A 26,263-nucleotide genomic window follows, 5' to 3' on the forward strand; every position below is an offset into this window, starting at 1 on the left:
TATAGGAATCGAATAAAGATCGAAGCCGCTTAGGGAATTAGTAAGGTAGAAACCTATGATAAGCCAGAACCAAAAAAAGTAGATTGGCTTAATTTTATAATCACTTATTTTAATCGCTTAATTGCTTTGTTCTTTAAAATTGATCCTAAACCAAACCCCCTAAATCTATTTACTGTTGGTTAGTAATAATCAAGAATCCTTGTGATAACGATATTCGAGTTGTCGTTACCGCTAAACTACCGTTTTTATAAAACACTCGTTTTTTATCTATGCGCGACAGCGGATCAATCACCTTATAGAAAGAATGATTATAACATTATGAATGGAATCGCAAATGATTTGTATGACTATTACAATAACCGCGGTACTTCAAAATATGTTTAAGAGGCTTTGAAAAATAAGTATGACATTGAAGAAGCTGGAGAACAGAAGAATGATTTTAGCAGCTATGTGATGTAGTAGATGGTAGATGAAAGGTCGTGGAAACACAAAGTCACGAACTTCAAAAGATTGCTCATGAGATCATCACTAAGGGTATGTATTTATATGAACAATTCGAATTTCTTTTATTATTGACAAACTGCCCCTAGTTTGAAAGTTTTTAAGAATTATGCTTTGCTACAAAATAAAATAATTTTAATTGAGAGACTAATTATTCTCATTTAAATTGAAGAAGAATCTCAAAGACATGATTAAAAAGAAAACTCTTGGTTGTTTTAAACAACAAAAAGAAATTCGGTATGGTTCTGAAGCCATATGGAAAATCATTAAAGAATTAGAACTCTAATATTGTGAACCAAATTAAGAATGGGAACCCTTCTATGGCCCAAATTGCCCCGACTAAACAACAACCACCGCCTCAAAGAAATGACGTTGTTTTCCCCTTGTTTCAACTATGGAAAACTAATTCATATGGCTAAGAGATGTAGAAGCAGTCTTGAACCCGATGTAGCCCGTAATGCACAGGTTAACCTGGCTAATGGACAATTTATTCCTATGATCATTGAAATCAACATGGTTGATGGATCTGATTGTTGGTGGATAAACACAGACGATATTGGAAAAGTGGAACAGGGTCCACTTATGAAAAGACTTTAATCTTGAAGGATGTCATGTATACTCCCGAGATTATAAATAATCATGTTTATTTTTTTTCTTCTTCTTTTAAATAAGGCAAGATTTAGTCCATTTATTGGGGTAGATTTATACACCATCATCACAAAGAATGATATTTTCGTGAATGAAATTGATAAGTTTAAAACTTTGTAAAGAATTTGAAAATGATTTAGTAAGAATTTGTAGTGATAGGTAAACTGTATGATTCTAGTTTATTTAATGTTTTTTATAAACAACATGGAATTGTACATGAAACGACTGCTCCATATTCTCCTGAAATGAATGGTAAAGCAGAAAGATAGAATATAACTCTTAGTGAACTTGTTGTTGCAATTATGATGAACTCTGGTGTTGCACCTCACTGATGGGGGAAATTGTATTGACTGTTTGTTTTGTCCTGAATAGAGTTCCCAAACCAAAGAGTAATATCTCTCCTTATAAGATATTAAAGAAAAGACAACCAAACTTATCTTATTTGAGAACTTGGGGATGTCTGGCTTATGTCATAATTTCAGATCCGAAACGAGTTAAACTCACTAGTAGAGCATATGAATGTGTATTCATTGGGTATACAACAAACAACAAGGCATATAGGTTTTATGACCTAAATACAAAAGTGATCATAGAATCAAATGATGCTGATTTCTATGACGATGAATTTCTCTTCAAATCGAGAAATAGTGGGGGCACTCAATTGAGTCATATTTCTGTGATAATAAGCATGAAAAGCAACGACAATGTAGAAACAAAACTTCGACGAAGTAAAAGAGTAAGAGTTTTTAAAGACTATGGGCCCGACTATGCAGCTTATAATGTAGAAGAAGACCCAATAAATCTTCAAGAAGTCTTGTCATCTCTGGATGCAGATTTATGGCAAGAAACTATTAATGATGAGATAGAATTTCTAGAATCTAACAAGACCTGACACTTAGTAGACTTGCCTCCTGGTTGCAAAACAATCGGTTGTAAATGGGTTTGAAAAAAGAAACTAAAACCTGATTGAACTATTGATAAATACAAGGCTCGCCTTGTAGCCAAGGATTTTAGACAAAGAGAAAATATAGAATTCTTCTACACCTTCTCTCTAGTCACCAGGATTACGTCCATTAGGGTACTTATTTCAATAGTTGCTATTTATAACTTAATAGTATACCAAATGGATGTTAAAATAAGTTTTTAAATGGTGACTTAGAAGAAGAAATCTATATGGAACAACCGGAAGGGTTTGTGATACACGGATAAGAAAACAAATTCTGTAAGTTAGACAAGTCTCTGTATGGATTAAAACAAAATCGAAACAATGGCATGAAAAGTTTGATAACTTAATGTTATTGAATGGGTATAAAATGAATGAAAGTGACAAATGCGTTTATTACAAATATGAGAATCACATATGCACTATCACATGTCTCTATGTAGACGATGTACTCATATTTGGATCAAACATTCATACCATTAATGATGTGAAATCATTGTTGTGCAACAACTTTGATATGAAAGATCACGAGATTCTTGGTAACCTTACATTGCCATTGATTGTCCTAGACCCGACATTGCATATGTCGTAGATTGTTATGCAAATTTACGAGTAGATTGAGTAACGAGCATCAACAAGCTATTGAGCGAGTCATGAGGTACCTTAAAAGGACCATAGATCTTGGCCTACATTATCAGAAATTTCCTGCTGTACTAGAAGGGTACAGTGATGCAGATTGGAACACCTTATCAGATGATTCTAAAGCTACTAGTGGCTATATATTTAGTATAGCTGAAAGAGCTGTATCTTGGAAATCAATGAAACAGACCATCCCGGCTAAGTCCATAATGGAGTCTGAGATGATAGCACTAGTCACAACTAGTGAAGAAGCAAGTTGGTTAAGATGCTTGCTAACTGAGATCCCTTTATGGGAAAAACCTATGCCAGTTGTGTTAATCCATTGCGATAGTACCGCGGCTATTACAAAAATTGAGAACCGTTATTATAATGGTAAAAGACGTCAAATAAGAAGAAAGCATAGCATTGTCAAAGATTGTATCTCTAAAGGAGCTGTAAGAGTGGATCATGTACGTACTGATGAAAACTTGGCCGATCCTTTAACGAAAGGATTAGCTAGAGAGAAAGTCCATAATACATCCAAGAAGATGGGACTATTGCCTATAAAGAAATGAGTTACTCATGATGGTAACCCGGCCTAAATGATTGGAGATTCCAAGAAATAGGTTCAATGGGAATAACAAGTTGTGAGTAATATGAGATGATCATGCAAGTGAAGCATGAATCCTGAAGTAATAAGAGGATGAGATAATATAAACTCTTAATGAGATCTATACTTTGTATGAGCGAGTACCTAGGCTACAGGAGTACTCTTGATAGACCCACATTTGTGATTGTGGAACTTAAGCCGGTTCTTATGGAATTTCGAGACAAAATTCCTAGAGCCTTCACTAAACTGGGAAACACATGCAGGGCCATTAAAGCACAAGCTATTAGAGTACACCTTAAGAAAAGGCTGTGTGCGAGTTTGATGTTTGAGATAGAGTTCAAGACATTTGTGTCACTCTTGTTGAATCTGAATCCTACTTGCTACGCAAAGATTCAAGTCGTAGACACCTCTGTTTATTCACAATCTTAGAAACGTTTGACGAAATTTCTGAAACACTTTTTAAATTCAAGTGGGAGATTGTTGGAACATTATGTCAATATTCCAAATTAGGGAGATGAATTGAAAAAAGTTCCTAAGTCAAGTCCCACACTGTGTGTTAGTTGAAAAAACTCCTTAGTCCCACATTGTTTAGATTAGAAATTTTGACTAGTTTACTTCATTATATAAGGGGGTCACTTGTTTCATTCCAAGACACACCAAAACGTATTTTGAGTTTTTCCTTCCTCTATCTCATAACTCCGCATCTTTCGAATTGTCGAAGCGCCAACTTCTCCCCCTTTCTTTCTACTCGTTGAATTTTCTGAGTACTTTCTTGAATTCTCTTTAGAGAATAGTGTTGATTTCTCCTCGTTTGAGTTGAAAAATTATCAAGTATAATTTTTCTTGGATTCTCTTTAGAGAATTATTCAAATTTCTCTTTGTTTAAGAAATTATTGTGATTGATCAAATGACCATTATTAAATTCTCTTTGGAGAAATATTGAAATTTCTATTGGTTTGAGAAATTACTACGACTGGTCATACCAGATACTAAGGTGTTATTTATACCATATTTGAATGGTCTTAGTACCATCTGAGGGTGTATTTCTAGACCGATGCGGTGCGGTAGTTTGACTGCTTTGCATAATTTTGGGCAGTGCCGCAAAACGTCTTAAAGAGAGCGATCTAGTCCGATAATTTCTTCAGTGACAAACTTTTTAAAATCGTGATTCCAATCTACTTATTCCAACAACAATGCCATTCATCTCATTGGAATTGAAATCACAGTGAAATAAAATTGTAAAAAATAAATAAAAATCACGACACTAATAGATAGATGTAAGGAATATAAATTATATTGTAGATCATGACAATAATATGAAATCCTTCCTAGATGGGGTAGATGCAATTTCATTACAAAGTTATTGGAATATGTCCAAAGATAAATTCATGGAGAACTTGGAAATGTGAACTATCCTTTCACGTAAGGTTATTAATGATGATTCTACCAATTCTTTCACTCAACAGCCATAAGATATCAAACCATTCCCTACCATAAAAATTTGCTATCACTATTTCAAATGCATGCACCATGTAATATTGTATTCCAGAACTCATGAAGATCTCATTAAACTAAAATTTCTAACATGGGTGGCATTGAATTATAAGATACAAATTTTTCAGTATGCCTAATCATCTAACAGCCTTAGAATACAATTTGTATGTGAGGAAAGGAGAAGCATCAGTACATTCAAAACCAATTTGTTATGACATATGTGCTCTGATAGCTTAAAAAATAATCACTACTGATCTCTATTCTTTAACTTAACCAACTATACTGCCATCTACATTCAAATGATTTTCTTCTTGTACTTCAACTGCATTCCAATGAGCTAAAAAATGTCGACGCGGTCTTGTTTTGCCTTTTGTTCGAGCCTTGCGGCAAGGATTAAAAATGATGTCAATCTTCTTTTGTTTCTTTTGCACATGCAAGAACTCATTTGCTAAACTTTCAAATGCTTTAACTGTCAATTTGCTGTTTCTACTGCTTTGTCTTCTCTTGGGTTGTTCCAACGAACCAACATCATAATGTGTTCTCAGAGGCTCCTCAATTACTTCCTCAGTAGCAGCAGATGTTAGACATGGATCTTTTGACTTTAGGCCTTTCTCACCTTCCACACTTCTGTCTGCTGATGAAGCAAAAGAACAAATGAATCCTGCTTTATCTGATCCCAATTCTCCTGAAGCGATCTCGATGATGCGCCTAATCTCTGCTTTCGTACAAGCAGTCAATCTCCTCCTTTTAGTAGGAACAGCTTCATGATTAGAATCACCTAAGCTTACTCTCCAATTAAACGGATGCTTTATGATCCTCATACACTGACTATCATCAAACACGCAGGTGTCTTGGTTTTTATGCCTTTCAACTATCTTGTTTGCATCATTATCAGGATTATCACGTGCTTGTTTTTTACCTGAAACTCCATTACAAGATGCATCTCTGCAACTATTAGTTTTCTTTCTGCCATATAGCTGAATCTTAGCTTCCGCCATCCTCGGTGAACTATCAGTTGAAGTGCCAACCTTATTTTCTTTCATCATAGAAGCATCTTCCAATTCAATGGACAGATATCTCTTTGGTTTCACCTTCAATAGTTTTCTTTCATGAAGTCTATTGGTATCAATAGCTGTTAACTTTGTGGACCTATGTTCAATGCTTTCTGACATATCTTTGCTATGGTTTACTCTCCTTGTATATTGGTACCCTTTATATCTTTTACCATCAACATTTACCTCAACTGTATTAGACGAAACATATTTCAATTCCCTTAAATCTGATGGCTTTCCGCCATTCACAAAACGTATATGATCTTTATCGTAAGTTGAAGATCGACACCTGAGGTAACATGAACAGTGATTGTTAGAGAAAACATCCGTGTTTGATTCTTCTTCAAGCAGAATAATATTTGGTTCAGCTACTACTTTGCTCAACACATCCTTAACAGAATCAAAGTAATGTAGCCCTTTCAAATGTTTTCCCAAAGAAAACTTGTCAACACCGGGAATGAGAAACACCCAATAATCTAGATTCTTTGGTTGCTCAGAGTGCCAACCTCTTGCCAATAAGCGGGGCCAAACAGCTTCCCAGAACAGTTCATTCCTTCTGGTTTTGCTCAGCAGTAATTCTCCAGTCAAAGACTGTATTATATCATCCGGTCCGAGAGAAGACAAAGCTTTGCAAGCTGGTGCTGAAAACTCTTCACAACTGTTCTTCCTAGGTTCCAAATCAAGCCGAGTAAGGACTCCGTTCTCCTTTCCAATACCTAGTGCTTGTGCAAAAACGCCAAGTCCAACAATAGATGCCATAGAAGATATGTATTTTTCCAGACAAGTTTTTCCTTCCACAAATGACTTAGAAACCTGAGAGTATAAATATAAGCAAAATGAGGAAATGATATATATAACATTGAATAAAGGACTAAACACGAGTAAATGAGATGTCACAGTTGAATACCTTTAACAAAGTATGTTGAGATTCCTTAGAGACACGAGGAATCAAACGAGACAATAGGTCATTTTGCCTCATTTTGGTAGAAAGTTTCTTGGCTATCATACATTTCCTCCCTTTCAACTTCCTGCACTCCAACCATCTACGATATCCATCGGTATTGTAAAACTTTCCATAGTAAAATGAGAGTATTTCCTCCATCCCTTTGTTCTCTAAGAATTTATTTACGAGAGTAAAATCCTTCCCAAAAAGAAACAAAGCAAGTACTAAACTTTCTGCATCAGCATCACTCCATGCGACTGAGACGGGGAAACAAATTGCAGAAGAAAGTGGTTTATCATATAAATCTTCTGAAGCAGCAAGATTCAAAGGAATTTCTGCCTGGTGGTCAGTACCTATTTTAGGACTGAATTCATCATCGCATTCACGCTCCATGAAAATATCACTATATTTCTTTTTAAAGAGCACCATCTGCCAAGAAAAATAAGAAAAAAAGCCTGATAAGTACCTAGGCATAAATAGTAACAGGCAGAGTTAATCACAAGCTATCGTATTCACCAAGTTAATAATGGGGTTTCAAAGTATGATCATTCATGATCCATATTAAGGAACTCATATTTCATAACAATGATTATTCAACTAGCCCTAAGGAATTGATATTACAGTTATGCAACAAAAATATTAGGTCTGAAAATGTTTTCACTCTGATACAACGAAAATATCAAAACCCTCATCTCAACATAGTAACCTAAATGAGTCACATAAAAACTATGAAACACGGACACCCCGAATACAAAACTGGCATGGCGACACCAATAATAATTTTAAAAACATAAATTAAACGTAATCACAAGCGTCGTGCATGTGTCCAATATCGATACCGCCCTGCCTTTTTTTAGAGGTTACGCATAAAAACTAGAAGATATAAGAAACATGAACATTGATTGATCAAGAATATACATATTATGTATGTTATTATGAGAGACATTGTTAAGATGAAGGAACGAAAGAAGAAAGAGAGAGAAGGTACCTGCTTAATTGTTGTGATTGTGAAGGAAGTGATCAACGAAGGAAGGAAGGAAGAGAATGAAATATTGCTTACTTTTTAAAACACACTCATTTGAGTTCACTTCCCTTCTCTTCATTTATAAAGAGCCAAAACTCAATCATTCAGTTAGTTTTTTTTGCGTATCTTTTCTATATTATTTGAAAATATTGGAAAAGGGTTTACTATTCTTCCTCAATTTTAGACTTTTATTTAATAATAATACAGCTTTAAATTTACATTTTTTCATAATGGTATTATTAAGATTAAAAATATGTATACAAAAAATTAATACTTATAAATAATGAATCATGTTGTAAAAATACGAATCATTTAATACGTGTCTTTGAGACATATTTTAACGGAGAAAATTTAGATTTTAAGCTCATATTAGCTTTTTCTTCCGGTTCATAAATCAAGATATGTCATTCAAATAAGTTGTTGCTTTCAAACTCTAAAGACTTCATTCTGAGAAGACTTAATTCTCTTGGGACGACTACGTTACTTGATCTCTTCCACGCTCTTTCTACTTCAGATCAGAAGTACATCTCAAAGAAGAATGATCAGAAACTTGCACTAGAAGCAATATGGTACAATAATACATTATCTTTTCCACTACTGCAAGGACGCATTGTAAGAGCCCGATTTTGGTGTGCGTATTGTAAAATCAATGGTTAGATATACATTTATGTGATATTTATTTAAATCTGAATCTATGTATTAATTATTGTCTCTTAAAATTTGATTGAAATCTGAGGCATTGATTTTAAATCGTATGGTTATTATTAAAAGTTCTCAGTTCTTATAATAACCAAAGTTCTCATTTGATACGTCCCTATATATATATATATATATATATATATATATATATATATATATATATATATATATATATATATATATATATATATATATATATATATATGAGACACTCTCCATTGACGAAGCTGCTAATTCACACGTTGCAAAAGCTATACTTTCAAACTCATCATACAACTTCAAACAAGAAAAGAAAAGAGAAAGAAAATCTTTTAGAGATTATTCTAAATACTCCTTTGTGAGAAATCTATTTATAAGAATCTCTAGAACACAAGAGTTGTTGCTCATTAGTTGTGTTATCATTTGTTCTTAAGAGTTATTTTCATTTTCTTATTAAAAAGCACTATTTTGTAAACACTTTCATTTGTAAATCTGTTGAGATTTGTATTCCTCGAGTGATTAGGTTGTTAGTCTGAATACTTGAGGGGACTAAGGTGTCTTTCTAAACTCTTAGAGATTGTTTGTAATCTTTCAAGATTAGTAGATTAAGTCCTTTTCTAAGGCGAAATCATCTTGGCGGGTGGGAAAGAGTAACCCTTTGTAAGTGAACTTGTATAACCAGACGTGTTCTTATTCTTTCATATCTTATCTATCTCATTGATTGTGGTGAATAGTTTTTCTAGCAGAAAACATTTTTAGAAAATCCAATTCAAACCCTCATTTCTTGTGTTTTTCTCTACCTTCAGTATACACATTAAGAAAGCACATCATTAACACATCATCACAATATCATCTTTACATCACGACAACAATCTAGCAACATCATATTCATCGTCAAAAATAAAACATCATACTATAACAATCATATAATAAATTCAAAATATCAACATATAGGTACAAGAATGATACTCAAATAATTCCAATAATTCCTCTAATTATATCATGTTATAGTTCAGTGCGTTAGCTTCCTAACGCATCGAAGGACGCGTCAAACCGAGTCCTGAACTCAAGTTGCAGCAATACGACGTTTTCATACGCCGAACACATAAACCAACAACTTCATCAACAAAATAAACATAGAAATAATGCTCAAACATCTCACCTATTACTATCATGTTATAGCCATGTGCGTTTCTTTGCACTTCTGTTGCATTTGCTGCAACCTCCGTGTAACCATCGTTGACGAGATCAAGAACATCTTGAATGCAAAACACACACACACACACACACACACACATCTGAATCGACCACCGATTCCAATTCTTTCTGTCGAATACTTGAAGCTCTGTGTTCATGCTACCGTTTGTGCCGTTCATCTTCGATCATGTGGAAATCACTCAAATCTCACAAACACTCGTGTTTCCCAATCCTACAGAATCAAGAAATGTGATTCTTCTTCGATTTCGATCTACAATTCAATGTGAATTTGAGGAAAAAATCAATTACACATCTTACGTACCTCGTGTTTTCCTAAACTAGAACCAGAGCTCTTGATACCAATTTGTTGGAATTCACACCTCCATTGAAGCACATGACGAAGAAGATTAAGATGAGAGAGAGAGAGTGTGTGTATATGTAACAAATTTTCTAACTAACTTTTTCAAACTCAAAAAGTGGTTACAATCTTACAACAAATTGAATGTGATTGAGTTTATATACTACAACTCAAATTCAAATGCACCTCAAATTAAAAGCTAAATGCAAATTTAAATGAAATGTAAATACAACTAGACAGCTGAGTTTGACTTATAATTAACATCCTTAAGAACCAACCGGCATTATTTAAGAATTTTGCGGCTCACTCATGTGTCTGGTGAAGCCTTGGAGGCAACTGTTACGGGCCAAACAAGGATCCAAATAGCAAAGGCCTAATTCGTTTCAAATCCACTTCACTTGACCCAAGATATAAAAGTCAGTTTACACAAAAAGCAACGTACAATCATTGATTTCCACTTTTTACTACACTGTCTTGAATCTTTAACTGACTTGAACGTTTGAGTGTTAATCATGCAGGTTCATCCCGCGCCACCATAAAGAAGATAAGAACCTCTGTTCATGAGTATTAGTTTTTCAACTGCATCTTTTTCGGTTCCCGAGCAGATCAACATTAAAATAAAATAAAAAAGTCATTTCAAGTATCATAGTTCCATTTAGATTGTCATATGTTAAGAGTCTCACATCGGACAATGTATAGCCTAAACATGTGTTTATAAGTGGAGGCAATCCTCACTCTACTATCCGGTTTTGTAGGGTTGAATTAGGCCTGACCACATTCTTAACATCATATATGTTTAACTGAATCCTTTTCAAAAAATTTAATAAAAAATGACTAACTTGACTGATGGAATAAAAATAAATATTTTTTAATTAAAAGACGAAAGTGAAGTTTTAAATTAAGTTAAATTTTATTTTTTTATTTTTAGTTATTGCTAAAAGAAAGCCACTTATCTTTAATTTATGTGTAAATTTTCACATAAAACTATTCTTTTAATTTAAATAAATTAGTAAATTTTTAACAAAATTATATAATACTTATATTGCTGAGTATATTAGCTCAACCTATTATAAAAATAAAAATTACTAAATATGTTCAATAAACTTATAATAAAAAACTATGTGTCTCATTAAGAATATTATATTTACAAAAAGAATGATAACAATTGTTGAATCTTTTAATTTCATTATAGTGTTGACTGCATTTAAATTTAATCAATATTATAATGAGAGAGTTTTTATCAGCTAAATAAGAATATACAGACAAATATACTTTTGCAATCAATAATGCTATTTGTACACCAAAGTGTACACCTACACCGTATGTACGGACGGTACTGTTCATGTACGGACATTACTATTCACCGTCCGTACATGAACAGTGCAATATTATATTAATTTTTTTTTTTTTTACTTTTTTTTTTAAATATTATTTTTTTTAAAAATATTTTTTTTTTATGTTTTTTAAAAAAATATTTGACAATACCTGCGGATTTATTTCTGGATTTACCTACGGATTTGATAATACCTGCGGATTTATTTCCGGATTTACCTACGGATTTGATAATACCTGCGGATTTTACTTGCGGATTTACCTACGGATTTGACAATACCTGCGGATTTACTTGCGGATTTACTTGCGAATTTACCTACGAATTTGACAATACCTGCGGATTTACCTACAAATTTAGGTAAATCCGCAGGTAATTTCAAATGCAGGTAAATCCGGAAGTAAATGTGCAGGTATTGTCAAATATTTTTTTAAAAAATATAAAAATAATATTTTTTAAAAAATAATATTTTAAAAAATAAATAAAAAACGTAAAAAAAATATTAATATAATATTACACTGTTCATGTACGGACGGTGAATAGTACCGTCCGTACATGAACAGTGCCGTCCGTACATACACCAATACGGTGTAGGTGTACACTTTAGTGTACACATAGCATTGCTGTTTTGCAATATGCACACCACTCCGTATTGAACAACCGTATTCTAGTCCATAATGAATTCAATTGGTATTTGGTAACAGTGTAAAATAGTTTTACACAATGAATGAATCGTTATCGTTAAATGTTTATTGAAATTTAACTTTTATTTTAATTATTTATAAAATAATATTTATGAATGAGATTAATTACTATGTATTATCAGTGTAAGATTCTTTACATAGTCAGTGTATCACAACCATTCACAAATATTATTTTATAAATAATTAAAATAAAAATTAAATTTCAATAAGTATTTAACAGTTACGATTCACTGACATTGTAAAACTGCTTTACACAGTCAATACATACCAATTAAATTCTCTATGAATGGTTGTGATGCATTGATTATGTAACAAATTTTACACTGACAGTACATACTAATTAATATCATCTTTAATATAGCATATGTTTTATCAGCTAATATATTTTTTTAAAATGATTAATTTATAAATATTAAAATTTTATTTACATTAACATATAAATATAAGTCAATATTGTCATAAAATATTTAACTTTGTTATCATATATAACTATATACTTTTTAATTTTTTGAATATACATAAGTTGTGATTACAAATTAAAATCTAGAACACAACTTATATTTATTTAAATTTTTAACAAATTTAATATATGTCTCAAAACACACCTTAAACGATCCAATTATTTTGGTAGGACATGATGCATTATTTGTAAGTACAAATTTTATTTAAATATTTTTTCATCTTAATAATACAATTTAAAATTATTAAATAAGTAAGAATAATAAACCCTTTTCCGTTGAAATAATATTAAAATAAAAATGAAGTGAAAAGATAGGCGGAAAAAACTAACTGAAAAAGTGAGTTTCGGCCCTTTTTAAACCAACAGAAGAGAGAAGTGAACTCAAAAAGTAACCAAATATTCATTCTGATTCCTTCCTTCATTCGTTCGTTCGGTGATTACTTTCCTCACAAAAACTAACCAGGTAGCTTCTCTCTCTTTCTTCTTTCCTTCCTTCATCTTAACAATGTCGCTCATAATAACATATACATAAATGTGTATTCTTGATCAATCAATCATTCTTCATGTTTCTTATATCTTCTAGTTTTTATGTCACTCATTAAGATTACTTACTATCTTCAAATCAGGGTTTTCTTATTTTGCTTGTCTTACCTGTGTTCTATTTTTATGATGATCATGATTTCATTCATTGTTATTTGAGTGAAAACGTTTTCATACCTAATATTTTTTTTACATAACTCCATTATGCAAAGGCTTCTAATGCTACAAAACACAGTATCAATCAATTCCTTAGGGCTAGTTATGAAATCTGAGTTCCTTAATATCTATCATCATCATGCTTTAAAATAATACCATTATTAACTTGGTGAATACTATAGCTTGTGATTAACACTGCCTACTACTATTGTTTATGACTAGGTACTTATCAGACTTTTTTCCTTAATTTTCTTGGCAGATGGTGCTCTATAAAAAGAAATATAGTGATATTTTCATCGAGCGTGAATGCGATGATGAATTCAGTCCTAAGATAGGTACTGACCACCAGGCAGAAATTCCTTTGAATCTTGCTGCTTCAGAAGATTTATATGATAAACCACTTTCTTCTGCAATTTGTTTCCCAGTCTCGGTCACATGGAGTGATGCTGATGCAGAAAGTTTGGTACTTGCTTTGTTTCTTTTCGGGAAGAATTTTACTCTCGTAAATATATTCTTAGAGAACAAAGGGATGGAAGAAATACTCTCATTTTACTATGGAAAGTTTTACAATACCGATGGATATCGTAGATGGTCTGAGTGCAGAAAGTTGAAAGGGAGGAAATGTATAATAGCCAAGAAACTTTCTACCAAAATGAGGCAAAATGACCTATTGTCTCGTTTGATTCCTCATGTCCCTACAGAATCTCAACATAATTTGTTAAAGGTATTCAACCCTTCCATCTCATTTACTCATGTTTAGTCCTTTATTCAATGTTTATATATATCATTTCCTCATTTTGCTTATATTTATACTCTCAGGTTTCTAAGTCATATGTGGAAGGAAAAACTTGTCTAGAAAAATACATATCTTCTATGGCATCTATTGTTGGACTTGGCATTTTTGCACAAGCACTAGGTATTGGAAAGGAGAACGGAGTCCTTACTCGGCTTGATTTGGAATCTAGGAAGAACAGTTGTGGAGAGCTATCAGCTCCAGCTTGCAACGCTTTGTCTTCACTCGGACCGGATGATATAATACAGTCTTTGACTGCAGAATTACTGCTGAGCAAAACCAGAAGGAATGAACTATTCTGGGAAGCTGTTTGGCCCCGCTTACTCGCAAGAGGTTGGCACTCTGAGCAACCAAAGAATCTAGATTATTGGGTGTTTCTCATTCCCGGTGTTGAGAAATTTTCTTTGGGAAAACATTTGAAAGGGCTACATTACTTTGATTCTGTTAGGGATGTGTTGAGCAAAGTAGTAGCTGAACCAAATATTATTCTGCTTGAAGAAGAAGAATCAAACACGGATGTTTTCACTAACAATCATCGTTCATGTTACCTCAGGTGTCGATCTTCTACTTACGATAAAGATCATATACGTTTTGTGAATGGTGGAAAGCCATCAGATATAAGGGAATTGAAATATGTTTCGTCTAATACAGTTGAGGTAAATGTTGATGGTAAAAGATATAAAGGGTACGCATATACAAGGAGAGTAAACCATACCAAGGATTTGTCTGAAAGCATTACACAGAGGTCAACAAAGTTATCAGTTATTGATACCAATAGACTTCATGAAAGAAAACTATTGAAGGTGAAACCAAAGAGATTTCTGTCCATTGAATTGGAAGATGCTTCTATGATGAAAGAAAATAAGGTTGGCACCTCAACTGATAATCCACCGAGGATGGTGGAAGCTAAGATTCAGCTATATGGCAGAAAGAAAACTAATAGTTGCAGAGATGCATCTTGTAATGGAGTTTCAGTTAAAAAAGAAGCACGCGATAATCCTGATAATAATGCAAACAAGATAGTTGAAAGGCATAAAAACCAAGACACCTGCGTGTTTGATGATAGTCAGCGTATGAGGATCATAAAGCATCCGTTCAATTGGAGAGTAAGCTTAGGTGATTCTAATCATGAAGCTGTTCCTACTAAAAGGAGGAGATTGACTGCTTGTACCGAAGCAGAGATTAGGCGCATCATCGAGATCGCTTCAGGAGAATTGGGATCAGATAAAGCAGGATTCATTTGTTCTTTTGCTTCATCAGCAGACAGAAGTGTGGAAGAGAATGTTGAAAAAAGCAGTCCCAATGACAGTTTCCAATCAAATTCTGAGGAAGGTGAGCAAGGCCTAATGTCCAAAGGTCCATGTCTAACATCTGCTGCTACTGAGGAAGTAATTGAGGAGCCTCTGAGAACACATTGTGATGTTGGTTCTTTGGAACAACCCAAGAGGAGACAAAGCAGTAGAAACAGCAAATTGACAGTTAAAGCATTTGAAAGTTTAGCAAATGAATTCTTGCATGTGCAAAAGAAACAAAAGAAGATTGACATCATTTTTAATCCTTGCCGCAAGGCTCGTACAAGAGGCAAAACAAGACCGCGTCGACATTTTTTAGCTCATTGGAATGCAGTTGAAGTACAAGAAGAAAATCATTTGAATGTAGATGGCAGTATAGTTGGTTAAGTTAAAGAGTAGAGAATTGAGTAGTGATTATATTTGAAGGTATCAGGAAATATGTCATAACAAATTGGTTTTGAATGTAGTGATGCTTCTCCTTGCCTCACATACAAATTGTATTCTAAGGCTGTTAGATGATTAGGCATACTGTAAAGTTTTAATCTTTTTAGTTTATTCAGAATTTTCAAATATTTTCTTTGGTTATGTTTTATTTATCTTATAATTCATTGTCACCCAAGTGACTAAATGTTAGAAACTTTTGTTTAATGATATCCTCATGAGTACTGGAGTACAATATTACATGCATGCATGGTGAGTGCATTTCAATATCTTACATGAAAGGATAGTTCACATTTCCAACTTGTCTATAATTATATGCCTCTGGACATATTCCAAAAACACCTTGTAATGAAATTGCATCTACCCCATTTAGTAATGATTTCATATTGTTGTCATGTTCTACAATAAAATATGTATTCCTTACATATGTCTATTAGTGACATGATCTTTGTTGAGGGCTGAGTTGAAGGAAGAGATTCTAGCATCTGAAGGTTGAGTGACTACTCATATTGGGTCCCTGAAGTCCTCTGTTGATTACCTTGGTAGTAACAACTTTATATTTCATCATAGTTTTGTAGCAATGTCACTATTCAAGATCTAGAAGACTCTGCCGCTGTACCTCCTTCTACATTTGAACCCCCTGATGTTTTTCCTAATGACTTTTCATGATGTTTCATTTCATGAATTTCATAATATTTAGCATGTTTAATTCTAGTGTGGACTGACTTCCTATTTTTTGATCTATCTGATCTTATTTTGGTTATGTGCCTTGTGAATTTTATAGTTCTAATTCACGTATTTTGTGTGTGATGGAAAACATGTTTCATTAACAAACAGAAACTTTAGAATTACAACTAAAGCTACCAATGCATGGTATATGCCCTGTCCAAGTCCTAGAACCCAAAGACTTACCAATATCTACTAATAAGCATAATCGAAACATTACAAAGATCAGAAATTAAAATTCTACAGTCATTAGCAATAGGTTCTAAGTCAGCATTGACAACCATTCCATTGATGCAGTCAACCACTGCAAGAGCGTCTGACTGAATCACAAAACTCTGTAAGCCCAAACGTTTCGCAGTTTGAAGAGACCATCGGATAGCCAAAAGTTCATCTGAAGATGGATCAGTGACACTCAATTCTTTTGGTAACAACTAAGAAAATGTTAGAAGTAGGATCCTTGATAATGCAACCAAACGATATAGTTCCATCATCAAAACATCCTGCGTATGATTGAACTACCCACCCAAACTGCTTGCCCAAACCTGATTCAGCCCTATTAAAATCAGTTTCCACACTTAAACAGTCTGCAGTCTCCTCATCAATGGTACGCCATAATTCAGCAGCTACCATGCCTGGCACTGGTTTAGCTCCTTTGAAAACCACACAGTTGCGAACCTGCCAAATTTTCAACCAACAAATCGCAAAAATTTGTCCTAGCACCATGTCCTTTCGGTATCATTGTTATTCACGTATATTTGGTATCATTGTTATTCACTTTGTTGTTATCTTTATTTGATATTTCTTCAAATTGTGTATTTGTGGTAATTTTCATAATGTGATTTGTATGGTGTGTTATGATTAACTGAGTATGACATTTCATTTTGGCTTTTTGATGACTTCTCGACAAGTGTATTGATAGTGTCGAAATAATGAAATATGATCGTATCTATAAGGACTGCTATTTAACAAAATAATAGTTGAGAAAGTTCAAAAAGTAACAATTGGGAGGCGGGGGTGTTTCAAGTTTGATTTTTAAAATTAAAAGTTGTTATGAAAATAATGCGAAAGCGGCCAGATTTTGCATAGAATCCCTAATTTATTCCTTGTTGATGATTAATGCACTACATGAATGATAACATCACTATATTTCCACGACGAAATAACAAAACCACTATACCTAATCCCTTGGTGTATAACTCAATATTTCCTACTAGAGGTGTCCTATCTCTATTAAACCAGTGTAAGTACAATAATTGCTCAAGTTCCAACACATAGAATAATGGTTTGTAATCCCTGTGCGCCCATAATCAGATTAACAAAGTATCCCAAATAAAAAGCATTAAGCACAAGAGAAAATTAAATAAAAATATAACTTCGATTATTCATGCACTGACAAATTAAACACATGTTCCAATAGGTTAAAAATAAGTTCATCAAACAAAACCTAACCTGTAAGTGTTTAACTACTCATGTCTCATACTAATACAAATAAATACTAAGTGATAAGATGAAGATTGCACGGAAAAATCCTTGAAAATTTGGCCTCGAATGACTTTCAATGCTCCCAAAATCGCGCTCCCAATACTCTTTTCTGTCACTTTCATTCAAAATTCACAGAACGCTAGAAAAGATACCAAAAATCCTCTTTTAAAGCATTTAGAACACGTTAGAAAAAGTCCAAAAAAAATGTTGATCGCACACATCATAAACATCATCGCGCGAATGATCCAGTGTATACAACTGAATCACATGCGCGATGGCAAGCGATGGAGCGCATGATTATTCCCATAACTTTGTCTCTTGTGCTCCTTTTCTCAGCCAATTTTCACCAAGTCCCTATTTCTTCATACTTAGTGATTTTTGCGTCATTTTTTGGACTTTACACTACAAAAAAGAAGCTTAGCAGTGACGTGATTTCCATGCCACAAAGTGGAAAATCACGTCACAACACAAAATTTGCGACGTGCACGTATATGCCGCAGGGGAATGCGTGGCAACTAAGTTGTGACATGATTTTCACGTCACTGATTAGTGACATGAAAATCATGTCGCAACTGTAGCGCTAAAAATTACTCGAGGTGTCTACACACTCGAAAAGGAACAGAGTCGCCACCGATCTTTATTTATTCCAAAGAGGAAAGGGAAAATGTCGAATAAAACCCATGGATAAAAACAAATGGATAAGACGGTCATCGCAACCAAATTAGGGTTCGGGAGTCGGTTAGGCAAGGGGAAGGTATTAGCACCCCTCACCTCCATCGTACTCGATGGGACCCATTTAGTTAGTTTTATGAATGAGTGTTTGCGTGATGTTTGTGTTCTTTAGTTTATTAATTAAGAAAAGAAAAGGGGTTTTTATATTTTATTATTGTGAAAGGGAAAGGGAAGATTTTTTATTATTGTGCTCGCCAAGACATTTGTATCTTGTGCCTACGTATTCCCTCGTGCAATGGGAAAGTCAGAGCAATCGTAGTTCGAAATAAAAAACTACGAGTTTGTTGGTTAATTTTAGAATGGATGTTTAGTGTTTAGTTCAAAAGATCAAAGGTATTCAAGAGGTGTGCACCCCTTGTCACTTAATCACTTTGATTTAATTAAGAAAGATTTTTTAAAGTTTGATTCAAAGGATCAAAGGTATTCAAGAGGTGTGCACTTCTTGTCACTTGATCGCTTCGATTTAATTAAGAAATAATTTTAAAAGTTTTTGATTCGAAGGATCAAAGGTATTCAAGAGGTGTGCACTTCTTGTCACTTGATCGCTTCGATTTAATTAAGAAATAATTTTAAAAGTTTTTGATTCGAAGGATCAAAGGTATTCAAGAGGTGTGCACTTCTTGTCACTTGATCGCTTCGATTTAATTAAGGAAATATTTTAAAGTTTGATTTAAAGGATCAAAGGTATTCAAGAGGTGTGCACTTCTTGTCACTTGATCACTTCGATTTAATTAAGAGAGATTTTAAAGTTTGATTCAAAGGATCAAAGGTATTCAAGAGGTGTGCACTTCTTGTCACTTAATCACTTTGATTTAATTAAGAAAGATTTTTAATCATTTGATTCAAAGGATCAAAGGTATTCAAGAGGTGTGCACCCCTTGTCACTTAATCACTTTGATTTAAGAAAGGGTTTTTTTTAATGTTTGATTCAAAGGATCAAAGGTATTCAAGAGGTGTGCACTTCTTGTCACTCGATCACTTCGATTTAATTAAGAAAGAATTTTTAATCATTTGATTCAAAGGATCAAAGGTATTCAAGAGGTGTGCACCCCTTGTCACTTAATCACTTTGATTAATTAAGATAGATTTTTAATCGTTGATTCAAAGGATCAAAGGTATTCAAGAGGTGTGCACTTCTTGTCACTCGATCACTTCGATATGGTTAAAAAAAGGTTTTCAAAAAGGAGAAGCTCGACGTTGGATCGAGAAGTTTATTTGTAACGACTTGGCGTTGGACCAAGGTTTATTGATTTTCGGATTGAAAGATTAGTCTAATACTTTTTGGTATTTTTAATATAAGAAGTAAAAATCTAACAAACTTACATAATAAAATGTATTTTTTGCATTTTTCATTAAACAAACAAAATCATAGTTATAATAATAAATGACAAAATAATTAGAACAAATAACAATTAAATGGACAAAAAAACTGAGCAAAAATGGGAGGTGTATCAAAGAAAACACGTTGGGCCCAAAGAAAAAGTGAATCTGCCAGGGGGTATGAACTAACGCAGGGTGGTGTAGCATGGGACATTGGATCAGAATCCAAATACTGAGGCCCAATGACAACAAAGAAACAAAAAAACAAAAACCCTAAAGTTACACAAGGGAATCTGCCTCTCTTTCACTCGTTTTTTCACGATTTTTGCGATTACCACTTCCATGGCTTCTGATCCTCTCAAATTCAAACTCTCCTCTCAAAGTTTTCTCGTGGGAACTCTCTGCTCACGAAAAAAAATGTAAACTCAGAAAGATCAAAAGCTTTTTCACGCGATCTCTCTTCACTCTCGTGATTCTCTCACCATCTCTCTCGATTTCGTGCTCTTTCAGTTATTCAACGAAATCTCTCTCGATGGATCTCTCTGCTCTCGTTCACGCTTTGAATAAGCACTCTTTCGATTCTCTGTTATCTCTTACGATTTCGGTTCACGAGAACACAAGCAAATGTAGTCAACCCAAACAAAACCCTAATCCCTAATCTGATCTCCTCTCTAAGCACGAAATCGGAGTTAGAAACCTCAACAAATTCGAAATATCAACGTGATGCAAAAATCCGAGACTCAAAGAAATTCAATCCTAACTGAGGGTACAACAATAACAGAGAGTTTCACACTACTCATCTGGGTATTAATCGACAAGAAGAAGTGAAACAATGGCTCAGTTCTCACGGTTAACTCGACTCCTCTTTCTATTTCAACTCTACCATTTTTCTATTGAGCATAGGTTTTCGGTTAAGATTTGGTGTATTCACAAATTTATGTTACTGTTATGATTTTAGATCTTTTGCTATTGTGACGTACTTGATTTTATGCAGGGAGAGCAGAAAACGAATAAAGAGCAAGACAACATCAGTAACTTTAACAAATCAACAGCACAACATCACCTCAGCACCATGGGATTTCAGCTGAAAAAGCTTTTCCCTTCTGTGCTTTTCATTGGTGAATCGGTTCAGTTCAAATATAGCATCAGATGGACACAAAATACATAGGCAGGAGCACATAAAAGTGGCAATCAGGTACAAAGTATTATCAACATTGCAGAGTTTATATATAGGTTTGAAAAAATACCTTAATCTGAGAATAGGAGTGATAGAGTTTATATATATGCTTTCTCCGTGTCTATCAAGAACTCTTCTTCTATAAGTCTGAACCGTGATTAAGTGGCTTAGTTGTATGCAGGGAGGCTATGCTCAAATATCTCAGAGTTTCAATGTGAAAACTCTGAGTATTTCTTTGTATCTTTTGTTGAGCTTTTAGTGATCAGTTTAGGGTTTTCTTGAAGTGAAAGTGGGGGCTGCCCTTCCCCTCTCCCCTAGGGTTTATCAGTATTTATACTAGGTCAGCTTTCAAGAATTGGAGGGAATAAAGGTTTAAACAAAGATTAAAATTTAGGTAGTTCTGAACAATGCTTTCTTCTGTGTTGCTACTGCTTCCCTTTTTCTTACATTTTGATGCAAACTTTGTTATCTTGCTGCAAGCTTTTCTAATATGGCATCTGTTTCTTGCTCTTTCTGTAGCAGGTTTTTGGCTTTGGCCATTCCCAGTAATCCGGCAGCAAGCAGCAGGTTTTTCTGGCTAGTTTTGGACAGAAGGTTTTGGCATGGTTTGAGCAGCAACAATTTGGGCTTAGTAGCAACAACTTAGGGCCCTTTTTCCAAAATTTAGGTTTAGAGCTGATTTTATGTAACAGCTTGTACACTTATTTGTAAACATTTCAAATGACTAAGAACTTTTAGCAAAAAGTCTTGTAATTCTTTGTGAATTTTTCAAATGAAATTTTAAATGAAGATTTTACCTTTTTTGTAAGAAGTAATTGCAATTGAATGCAAATTATTTTTGAAATGTTCAAATGAAATCAAAATGAGATCTCTCTTTTCTTCTTATAAGATGTAAAGCTATTGGAAATTGAATGGAATGAAACCTCATGATTTTTGAATGAATATGGCTTCATGTTTTGATTCATGGACTTTAGGATTTAAATGACAAATATCTTCATAACATAAGAAATCATCTTATAATATTGTCAAAAACTACATGAACTTTATCTTTTGAACTCTTGAATCAAGCGTTTGCAAATTTGACACTTATTCTTGTATTCTCAATGCAAAGAAACACAAACTCACTCAAGACCAACGATTATGACCAAAATGATTATCGAATTGATAATTGGATCACCATATCGATGAAATAGAAAACCCTAATTTATTTCCACTAGAACCAACCTTTGAATCACGCTTGATTGATATACCGAGCTTAAACCATGCAAAAACCCTGATTTTGTACAAAATGTCAATTATTTGAACTCATATCTTAGCGAATGAATGAATGATATGCAAACGATCTAGTGGACCGAAATGTATGGTCAAAAATTGGGGTATGACAGCAACATCCTGCATAAACACCAACCACCTTTTCTGCTAAAGCAATTAAGAGACAGAAAATGCAGACAAGGCACAGAAAATGGAGACAATTTATGACGTGAAAGCCATGCCACACGTTTGTGACGTGGAACCCACGTCACTTCTCAACGAATTTTTTTTTCAATTTCTAGTTTCATTCAGAATGTTGCGACGTGATACACATGTCACAAATTAGTGACATGTCTATCACGTCACTAAGTTTAATATTAAAAAAATATATATTTATTATTAATAAAAAAGATTTTATTATTATTTCTTATTTAAAATTAATAAATATTAATAAAAATTATTTATTTAAATAAAAAAATTATAATATAATAATAAATAAAATATCCTACACAATTAAAATAAAAATATAATAATAAACAAAATATTAAAATATATTAAAATTATAATATACTAATAAACAATATATCAATTAAAATTAAATTTAATATCCTACACAATTTAAAATTTCAAATTAAAATAAAATTAATCATAAGGGTCTTCTGTTAAGTGCCAAAATGTAGTTATTTTGTGTTTGTAAATAGTGGCACTTATCGATACTTTTTGTTAATACCATTCGAATAATACCCCGTTTTGTGTATAAATACGTATACTTTGTGAATAGATGTATTTTCATATACTTTTATACTTTTTGATAGTTTTCTATTCATTTTGTAGGTATTGAGGCGTATTTGGAGCATGAGCAATAACGTGGCGAAGACACGGCTTCAAACGCGCGATTTTGAGCGGCGGAATCAATTCATTCGGCGAATAAAGCTCAAAACCAAAGAATAATAAATCATCAATTTGGTTGCAATTTGTTCATTGTTAGATAGAGCATGGAATAAGCTTTCCAACGCTTCGAACCGGGCGCAAATCGGAGTTACGGTTCTCAAGATATGACCAAAACAAGATTTGCTGTTCTGTTGAGCGCGCTAAGCGGGCTTGACCGCGCTAAGCGGGCTCTGGGAGCATTTTTGACCCATTTGGCAGAAAGTTGGGCGCTTAGCGCGGGTTTTTGGCGCTAAGCGCGGTCTGGCGGCTTAAGAACAATAAAAAACAGCCCGCTAAGCGCGGTGGGCGCGCTTAGCGCGGTCTGCGACTTTCAGACTTGTATATATGTTGTAAAAACACTGTTTTAGGGTTTTTTTATCATCCATTTCCCCCATGGAGTGGCTCTGGTCCAATTTTGATAGTTTAGAGGCTTAGGAAACACCATTGGGTGCGACGTCATGTGGATTGAACATGGATCTGTCTCGATTTCATTGTACCGGTGAGATCTTTCCGGTTCATCTTCTCTCTTCCCTTTGTTTCATTCCAATGGTGGGTGTTGTATGTATGTTTCTACTCTTATTGTATGTATATTTGTGGATCTTGGGATCGTTTATATATTCGCTTTACAAATCATCATTGTTGTTGTTCTTGATCTTTTTGCTTAAATGCTCTGGATTTGTGTTGTTGCAGACATGGACACCATAGATCTTGATTAGGAATGATAACTGTTAGTTTCTGGGTTGCAGACATGGATTTAGGACTAACAATCGTAGTGGGTATCGAGTCTAATGCCTCCGTGTTGTTTGTGTCGGTGGAGAAATCGCTGATGTGAATAGTACGGTTGAGCTTTCGTCGGTGTTGCAGACATGGACACCGATGTGGCATCTCGAGTGATGCCCGGTGATGTTGATGCGTATTGTGAGTGTCGAGCGATATATCTTCAGATTTAAGTATTCGACGGGTAGAACGAAATACAATTCCATAACTATTTCTCTTAGACTATTGAGATTGTTTATCTGCTTTTATTTACTTTTCCCGCATTTACCTTTCCGCACCCAATCATGAAACTTAGAACGCGAGATAGTCGAACGGCAGTTCTTCTCAACCAATCTCTGTGGACTACGATACGATATAACCTATATCACCCGGTAATAAATAATAAACCTATTACTTTTTGCTTGCCGCTTTACCGCTTCAACAAAATGGCGCCGTTGCCGGGGATTGGTTTTGAGATTAATCGCATTGCGATGGTTTTGTGTTTTAAGTTTCGTAAATATGTGTATCTCGTATATTTTGTGCATAGATGTATACTTGTATAGTTATACTTGTTTCGTTTTGTTTGGTGAACTTACTAAACAAGTTGAACTCAGATTAGCTCTTATATTACATATCTTCAATTTTCAACTTGTTTAGTCAATTTCACCATTCCTTGTATATTGGTGTTTTTACACATACTTGTATAAACTTTTGCTTTTGATTCGTTTGTTAAGTGTTTGGGCAGGATGTTTTCTTTAGGTGGCGTTTGAGGCGAAAGCATTGGCGTACCGCGGGGAAGTTTCTTACCATTCGCGAAACAATAAAAGGCGTCGAGCTAATGACGTAAAACGAGCGCTTGTTGGGAGGCACCCCAACGGTTGTATCTTTTTCTGTTTTATTTTTTGTAAATGAGATGTATAGGTGTTAAGTGGAGGCACACTGGAATTTCTGTTTTGTTGCACTGGTTTTTGTCTTTCTGGTGTAGCGCGCTTAGCGCGCTAGATCGCGCTTAGCGCGGTCTGTAGCTTTTGGCTAATGAATTCTTTTTAATGATTCATTTGCCTCACCTTTTTCCCACTTACACCAAGGCTTTATAGTATGTATTTTATAGTTATAATTTTAATTCTTTTGTTGTTGTTTAGACTCAAATTTTGGCTCGATTACTTGAAGTCGCATTTGGTAATTCTTCAATTTTGATTGATTCAACATGCCAATTGTGCGGTAATGATTGTTCAAATTTGTACATAGCAAGGTACTCGTTTATCGCTTTCTATAGCTTAGCATGATTAGGAGACTTTTCATTTGTACAATTTTCATATTACTCATTCTTTTTGCATAACTTGCTCATTACTTGAATCACAATTAGTTTACCCTTTTTACCATAAATGTGAGGTGGCTTTCCATTGTGTATATATGTGAGTGACCGACATTTCTTGTTTTAACTGGATATTATTATGTTTAATCTTTCGTCTGTATTGATTTTGTGAATGCACGAAAGTGATCAAGGCACTTGTTTGATTTTGAGCGCAACTACCATAAGCCAAATGTCATTTTACCTTGTGAGTGTGTGACCATTAGTACCCCCTTTGAGTCTTTTTGTCATTGTCCATTTTTTTTTTTTTTGAACTTGAGACATAGTTCACCCTTTTTGATGGATTTTGATTATCTTTGTTTTCTTGACCTATAATTATGATGTTTAGATGGATTTTTACCTTGCCTTAGAAAGTAGGGAGTATTCACTTTATGTTATGGTTGAATTCAAGTTGGGGAGAAGGTGTTTGCCTCTTTATGATGTGATTGATATGAGGTAGTGGAAAGAAAAGAAAAAGAAAAAAAAAATGTGAGAAAGAAAGAAAAGAAAAAGAAAGAAAAAAGATAAAAGTTTGAAAAAGAAAAGAACAAAAAGAGTTTGGAATAAGAGTGTGCTAATAAGTATTATGTTTTGGTTTGACAATTTGTGATAAAGAAGAAGTTTGATTGAAATTATATTGTTTGAAACTTTGTGGAAGTAATTACTCCCTTAGGTTTAGGCAAGTTTTTTTGTTTCGATTAGCTTTAGGACTTATCACTTGTTTGTTAACCGAGCCACATTACAACCTTGAAAGCC

At 33.9% G+C, this 26,263-nt stretch overlaps 2 protein-coding genes across 2 annotated transcripts; one reads left to right on the forward strand and one right to left on the reverse strand.

Annotated features, from left to right (window-relative positions):
• Positions 1–5,083: 5,083 nt before the first annotated feature.
• On the reverse strand, positions 5,084–7,202 carry LOC131615031 (uncharacterized). The gene is made up of 2 exons (XM_058886549.1): positions 6,774–7,202; positions 5,084–6,679 (listed from the first exon to the last, which is right to left on the reverse strand). The coding sequence occupies exons 1-2, from the start codon at positions 7,200–7,202 to the stop codon at positions 5,084–5,086; spliced, it is 2,025 nt and encodes a 674-aa protein (XP_058742532.1).
• Positions 7,203–13,515: 6,313 nt separating this feature from the next.
• LOC131615032 (uncharacterized) lies at positions 13,516–15,728 on the forward strand. The gene is made up of 2 exons (XM_058886550.1): positions 13,516–13,980; positions 14,076–15,728. Exons 1-2 carry the CDS (start codon positions 13,516–13,518, stop codon positions 15,726–15,728), a joined length of 2,118 nt encoding a protein of 705 aa, XP_058742533.1.
• Positions 15,729–26,263: the final 10,535 nt, after the last annotated feature.

Source organism: Vicia villosa, linkage group LG6, assembly GCF_029867415.1.
Source record: "Vicia villosa cultivar HV-30 ecotype Madison, WI linkage group LG6, Vvil1.0, whole genome shotgun sequence".
Taxonomy (NCBI): domain Eukaryota; kingdom Viridiplantae; phylum Streptophyta; class Magnoliopsida; order Fabales; family Fabaceae; genus Vicia; species Vicia villosa.